This window comes from Pogona vitticeps, chromosome 6, assembly GCF_051106095.1.
Source record: "Pogona vitticeps strain Pit_001003342236 chromosome 6, PviZW2.1, whole genome shotgun sequence".
NCBI classification, from domain to species: domain Eukaryota; kingdom Metazoa; phylum Chordata; class Lepidosauria; order Squamata; family Agamidae; genus Pogona; species Pogona vitticeps.
The window spans coordinates 100,959,297-100,966,303 of NC_135788.1; the positions used below are offsets into that span (position 1 = coordinate 100,959,297).

A 7,007-nucleotide genomic window follows, 5' to 3' on the forward strand; every position below is an offset into this window, starting at 1 on the left:
CTTCTGTTTACAGCCACAAGCTGGAGTTCCTCAGTCCCAGCAGCCCCTCCACCACCTCCAGCAGGGTTCTCCGGGAATGTTGCCGCACCAGCCCATGGGGCAGGCTCTAGGGCAGCAGCAGCTCCAACTCCCTGGACAGCCCCTCATGCACCAAGCCCCCGGACAGCAGTGGCCAGCCCAGATGGCGCCGCGGGCACCTTTGCAAGGTACGTATATACAGCCGTACCCTGGTTTACGAATGTAATGCGTTCTCCGGGACCTTTCGTAATGCAAAAAATACGTAAACCAAAACATGGTTTCCCACAGGAACGCATGCACAGGGGCGGTGCTATAAACCTCCCAGGTGTAATGCATCCTGGGGAAACTTGCTTCATATTGTGGGGAAAAAATCATAAACTGAGGCATTATTTTCAATGGATTTTCATTTGTAATCCAAAAATTACATTAACCAAGGCATTCGTAAACTGAGGTACGCCTGTATGTAAAAGGCAAGAAGCAGCCAACGTTAATGCCTGCATTTGAAAACTGGGCCCGGATCTTTGTTTCAAAGAAGTCTGAAGAAGCTTTTACTTGTTCTGCTAAGGCCCAATAATTGACTAGAGAGAAAAAAAATCAAGTGGATGGGAGCACACACAAGAATTGAGTGCTTTGACTGTATTACATGTTCTTTCTTGATTTATATGTACTATCATTATATGTGATCATTGTAATACCTGGGACAGTCTTCGTGAATCTGATGTCATCCAGGCTGACTGGAGATGTTACAAGTTGGGAACCTTAACGTCTTAGGAGGTTCCCTGGTTGAGGAAGGCTTTTCTAGAAATCTGAAATGTCGTGGGTTTGTTGTCTGCTGAAACTCTGAACACCCCCTTTGGAAGCCAGTGACTATCAGGAACATGGTTATTGTATTCTTGTTGGAGTTGCTGTTGTTGAAGGAGGGGAAGTGGTTGACGACATGCAGGCTGAAATCCTTTTGCTTAGTGCAGTAAATTGCTCTAGAGTAAGATTTGGACTTGGACATGGCACAGTGGTTAAAATGCAGTACTGAAGTCAAAACTCTGCTCAGCTCAGGATTGATTCAGCCTTCCATCCTTCGGAGGTCAGTAAACTGAGTACCCAGCTCATGAGAGTGGACAATGTGTAGCCTGCAGAATTAAATTGTAAATTGCCCAGAGAGTGTTTTAAGCAGCAGACTTGCTTTGCATTAGCATAGGGCTGTGGAATCAGTGAAGACTTAGTGAGTCTGCTCTATGTTTCATTGTTTTAAATAAGTTGCAACTACAGTAGACCCATTTGAATTAATGGCACTTATGGCAGAATTGAAAAGCCAAATCACTACTAGTTTCGTGGCTGTAGTTTAGTACAACTTACTATGCTAAGCAACAGGATTTCAGCTATGTATGGTGTTCCTATTTGCTTTGTGCATGCGTGTGTGCATGAGAAAAAGTGAGAGAGAGCACTTCATTCATTCCAGTAATGTATTTCTACTTGTTGTCCCGCTTCTCTCTCCCAGGTCAAATGATGTTAAACACCGGTCCTCGAGGGCCTGTATCCCAGCCAGGCCTACAGCCAGTTCCAGCCCCCAGCATCATGGAAGATGACATCCTTAGGGACCTCATCTGATGGCAGAGGAAGACTCTGTTCTGGTCTCACTTAGCACTGAGATCGCTTCTGCACTGGGGCAGTGCTTCTTTTTGAGAGAATGCCACTGTTCCTTTCTCCGTTGTGTGTAATTTTTCCCATTTGTTAATAAATGTTACTTTCTTCCCTCTTTGTCTTGGTCTTTCTCAGGACAGGTCCCTGCCCCACAACAGCCCCACAACCTATTCTGTCTGCTACTATCTTACCCCGTTTCAGAAAGGCTTCTCCTCTTGGCAGAGAGACAACACTGCTGAGGAGCGAAGCCAGGAACGCCAGAGCCTTTGCACAGCTCTGGGAATTTCAGAGGATCCTTCACAAAATTTGGGAAGGCAGAGAGCTGAAAACTGGGAAGGAGGGTGGAGCTGAAGAAGAAGTTGGATTCCTGCAGGCTTCAGTGAAGGTGTGGCCAAGGGGAGGGTCTCTTGCTGTAGAGGTAGCAGCTGATCTTTTCGCCATAGAAATCCAGAAACCAGAAGGCCTGAACAAGGCACTCCCTGCCCCAATTTTTCTCACTTAAAAAAGACCCCCTGATTCCTCCAGGACAGTGGCTCCCCAACGTGGGTAAGTAACCCAGATGTCCTTGGACTGCACCTCCCAGGAAACCCTTGTGGTGAAAGCATCTGGGAATTGCAATCTAAGAATACTTGGGCTACCCACGGTTGGGAACCACTGCTCTAGGGAGTGGAGAGGGAAGTTTAACCATATCCCTTCCAGCTGTTTTCAGCCTGAGAGGAGTGCACTTTTTAATACCAGAAACAGTAGGGCCCAGATGAAGCCCATGACCAGCACTTTGCCCACCCATGTTTTAGGAAGGTTGCTCTTCTCTCCTTTTCTCTTGCCATCTGGATTCCCTGAGCTATTCTTCCTCTCGCATCTTTTCCCACTTCATCACTCCAAAGAACTTTGCTATGTATGTTCAGTGCATTCAGGGCCATTCTTAGACCACATTGCTGGGTTTTGTTTTTAACCTGAAACACAAGGTATAGATCCCTGTGTTCTTTGGGGGAAGAAAGCTGAGAACCAAGAATCTTCTTAGGCATTAGCATGGGTTCTTCATAGACAGGAGATGAGATTTATATTTGGGATATCTTTCAGAAAAAAGATGATGTACCTTATTAGAAGGGTGAAAGGGGAAGAACCGGGGAGATAAAGCAGGCAAAGGGGCTGAAAGTCAAGACACTTGGCTGCCTTGTGTCCATTGACTCAAACATCTCTTGCAGACAACATGATGTTCTTGCATGACATTTATCCATTTCCCTGTTTTTCATTGTGCAAAGCTGGCTTGGTTGCTACAGGAGTTGGGCCCAGTGCTCTGAACGGTGCAGTCGCTGGAGTCCATCTTACAGAGGTCACAGTGGCAACTGAGAGCCACGGGGTACATGAAAGTCGGATCAACACCTGGTGGACATCCCCTCAGCAGCACAGTATCGTAGCGGACCTCCTTGTAGGTGCAGACACGTTGGTTGAAAGAGGAGAAAATGGTCTTCCATAACATTTCCTGCCAAAGTGGGGTGGGGAAAAACTATATGTGAGTGGCTACACCATGCTAAGTTATGAGTACAGAGGGCAGGAGCTAATGAGGGAAGCTTTTGCTGCTTAAATGTTGCTGGAATAGATAGCAGACTCTTGGACAAGGCCATTTCGGTGTTTGTATTTGAATTCAGATGAGCTTTGACATCTCAGAGTCTGTTATCCAGCAGCATATCAGCATAACCCTAAAAACTTATCAAGGACTAGATGTCTTTTCCCCCCATAAGCCAGATGTTAGATATGTACAGCCCTCCAGATGTTGCTGGACTGCAACTCCTGTGATCCCTCACCAATAGCTACGCAGACTAAGGGTTAAAGGCAGAGCATGGAAAAGTTACTTCTGCTGATTGCGACTTTCAAGCCTTCATGATTGTAAAAGATTTGCAGTACTGTAGTCCAAAAGAGTACCTTTTCCAAGTTCTGGCTGAAATGATCCAACAATGCCTGGAAATCTGTATGTCCCACATCATTACCATAAGCTGGGCATTTAATGGCAGATGATGGTCAAGCTTGTAGACCTACTCCTAAGACACAGTCCCCATAGTGATCTCTGGGAGGGTGTTGTTGGCAACGCATGGCTGCCGGGTCTATCCAATCATCTTGAATCATAAACAGATGCTGTGGATTGGTAAGATTTCTCCCACCACCCCAAGTTTGGAAACAAGTACCAGACCTCTCCACCAAGCAGGACTGTGAGCTTCTGGAGGTTGTAGTCCAAACCCATCATGCATCCAAGCTCTGTCCCATCCCCTGCCTTTTCTCTGGTGTGCCTATATATTTACACACCCTGGTCTCACAGTAGCCGCTGCAGATGGAGGTGGTGACAGGCATGCAGACAGGACAGTCATCTTTCTCCGCTGCAATGGTGGCATTGACGGGGTGGCAGGCCAGGCTGTTGCGGCTGCTGGTGGTGCTGGTTCTGCGGCTGGCACAGGGAGACACGGCCAAGAGTAAGAATGCCACCAACAAGAGTTTCTTTCCCTTCACATAAAAGAGTTGGGAGAGAAGAGGAGAAATTGAAATTGAAGAGACTAAAAGCAAGGCTCCTGTCTCTTCTCAGCCAGACTCTCATGATTATTTACACACACATACCCCCTACACCACATATTTTTCCATGTATAAGACGCCCACCACTTTTCTAACCCAAAATTAAGAAATTTAAGTGGGGCTTAGCAAGTGTAGGGGGAAAGGGATCAAAGCAGTGCATGAACAATTTGATCCCTGCTTTCCCCTCCACTTCTACTCTCCTCAGCTTACTTCCGTGTATAAAACAACCCTCAATTTTTCGTCTAAAAATTTTAGACAAAAGTGTAGTCTTATACATGGAAAATTGTATGTATGTATATATGCATGTTTAAATGTGTTTGCTATGAAAGAACAGAATGTTGTATTTGCATAGCATAGCATTCTGACCAATCAGAATGTGTCTGGAGTCAGATAGGCAGATATATAAGGCAGGTGTCAGAAGGCTGTCAGACCGAGACAAACATGTAGTAGACACAGACAGGGCCCAACCTGTGACAGGGACTCCAATATGTAATAGTTATCTGGTAGGGCTGACAAAGTTAAAGATGTAACTGACACGATTTGCTAGGGTCAGATAGGACTTACAAATGTAATGATATTACGATGAAAGAGTTAGTTATTTACTCAAGAGAAAAATACGTCTGTCAAGAAGTCAAGAACATGTATGACAAATACCAAATGTCTAAGCACTATGAGTTATGTTATATTTTACTTACATGCAGTAAAAGTTATTTAATGTTTTAACCAAAAACACAATTGATTATTTTACTGTCAATTTGCTGTCACAAAACACATAAGGAAGAACATCAAATTTTACTATACAAAGTGGTTTTTCATCCATACACAGACTCTGCAAGTTAGAAATCATATATTATTTATTATAGCCAAAAGCAACAATGATCAAGGTTTTAGACATGGAAGAGGGGAGTGTCAAAAGAGTAGCAACTAAATACCAGATATCAGTCAGGTGCTGACATCATAAGTGTTTGCTTCATGACTTTTAATGCATTCAATGTATTCTTTGGATGGCTGGAGGCGATCTTGTAAGAAAGCTCATCACTGTAGTCATTTTGTACATTTCAGGAATGGGGGAATGTTTGTTCCTACAGATGGAGATGATGAATTTTGCAATCTGGAATGTTAGGAAGAAAGGAAAATTGGGAGAGGCTAATGTCAATGCCCGATCTCCTGGGCTATTCAGGTCCCTGAAGGTTTGGTGGTGGGAGTGAATAATTCATTTTATTAAAAGTATTTAATAATTAAATTTATCAATTTAATAATTAATTAAATTTAATAATTAATTACAAGTATTTAATAAGATAGGGAATTCCCTTTAATTTATTGGAGAGTTGGAGATCCATGCATTCAGCCTGGGGGCCAGCTGCTCAGTGTCAAGAATGAGGAAAATTATCTCATATTTCATTCATTGTACAGCATTGCAGGTTTGCTGTGCAAAAATGAAGGGTGTCAAACAGATAAACGCGGCACCATTTTCTTAGATCCTGTTCTGCGTGTATTGAATCTGAAAATGCTCACCTTTGGCTTCCAGCGGTTGTAAGATATTTTCTCCATAAAGGTGTCCATCGCCCAATTCCAGACACTCTTACTCAGCACTGACCCCACTAAATTCAGTGTGATGTTATGTTCAAAGAAATGGGTGTTAAGGTTGCAGTCTCTGTTCGCTATTGTTGCTTTTCTTCTGCTTTGAAGCACTTAAAAAATCACACCGCTGACTCATCAAGCCCAAATTGTCTTGTTGCTTAGTTTAACTGTATACCTCATTGTTAAAACACTGAGCCAGGTTTTGGGACTTCCTCGCTTTGCTTTCCTACCTGTCTCCTCCCCCTCAAATATTTTTTTACCGTCTAGTCTTATAAGGAGTTCTGGAGAACTTGAAAGCCTGGTTTTAATAAAGGTAGTCCTGCCTGGGGATTTTGGATTTAACATCATAAGGATAGAGCTGAAAATAATATTGAACGTAAGCTAGTCTACCCCCTGCAGAAATCTGGGGACTGTAGCATGGCTCCCCCGACATCTGATAGCTAGCTGTCTAGCCTCTTGCTTAAATAATTCCAGCTTAAATAACCCGCCATGTTCCAGACCAGTCTTGGCCACAATTCCCACTACGAGGTTTCTTTGACTGCTTAACCAAAATCAGCTTCCTTGCCATTTCCAACCGTAAATTCACGCTCTGCCCCCATAATCTATCTTGCAAGGCATATGCCCGGATAGCTCACGCTAGCCTCCCAGGTTCCCCTTCAGCAATAAACATGTGAGAACCATGTATGCCACGTTCTCCTCATGCAGCGGCCCCTGCTTTCCCTTGTACATACCTGTAGCAGCTTCATGTTGTCTCCTGGGCTGTGAGGGAGAATGATGTTCCTACTCCTCCCAGATGTCTTCTTTTATGTGCATCCTCCTCCCTCCCTTTACACAACAGTCAGGCACCTCAAGGACAAACAAAGTGAGGTGTGTGTGTGTCATATCGGATGGCCAAGCAGGCTACCGCTTCAAAGGATTCTATTCACTGCTCTCGCTGGAAACGCTGGTTTCCATTCCTACCCTTAGGATAAATTTTGTTCCACTTCCTCCAGAGCTGGGAATCTTGAAGGGCCAGGGCAGTGTTACATTGGTCCTTCATTATGTTCAGATGCCAACACTTCTCCACAGAAGTCAAAACAGCCTACAGTACATGCCTTATCATTTGCCTTGTAAAGTATTTCACAATCACATCAGCTCCAGAAGGCAGATCCCATCTGAGGGACTGACCCCCCAAATCATCCAGTCAAAGGGTGGCGAATGTGTGGCCC

General features: G+C 44.4%; 2 protein-coding genes across 9 annotated transcripts in view; one reads left to right on the plus strand and one right to left on the minus strand.

Annotated features, from left to right (window-relative positions):
• MED25 (mediator complex subunit 25) overlaps window positions 1-1,771 on the plus strand; it is a 28,945-nt gene extending 27,174 nt beyond the window's left edge. For all 8 annotated transcript variants that reach the window (XM_073004408.2, XM_020793990.3, XM_020793988.3 and 5 more), the window contains 2 exons: window positions 14-206; window positions 1,514-1,771. In XM_073004408.2, coding sequence (XP_072860509.1) covers window positions 14-206; window positions 1,514-1,623 — 303 coding nt within the window. In that variant the 3' untranslated portion in view covers window positions 1,624-1,771. The remainder of the gene's footprint in view (window positions 1-13; window positions 207-1,513) is intronic.
• Window positions 1,772-2,685: 914 nt separating this feature from the next.
• On the minus strand, window positions 2,686-6,639 carry LOC110079141 (lutropin subunit beta). The gene is made up of 3 exons (XM_073004411.2): window positions 6,531-6,639; window positions 3,958-4,152; window positions 2,686-3,139 (listed from the first exon to the last, which is right to left on the minus strand). Exons 1-3 carry the CDS (start codon window positions 6,543-6,545, stop codon window positions 2,906-2,908), a joined length of 444 nt encoding a protein of 147 aa, XP_072860512.1. The 5' UTR covers window positions 6,546-6,639; the 3' UTR covers window positions 2,686-2,905.
• Between the last annotated feature and the right edge of the window lie 368 nt (window positions 6,640-7,007).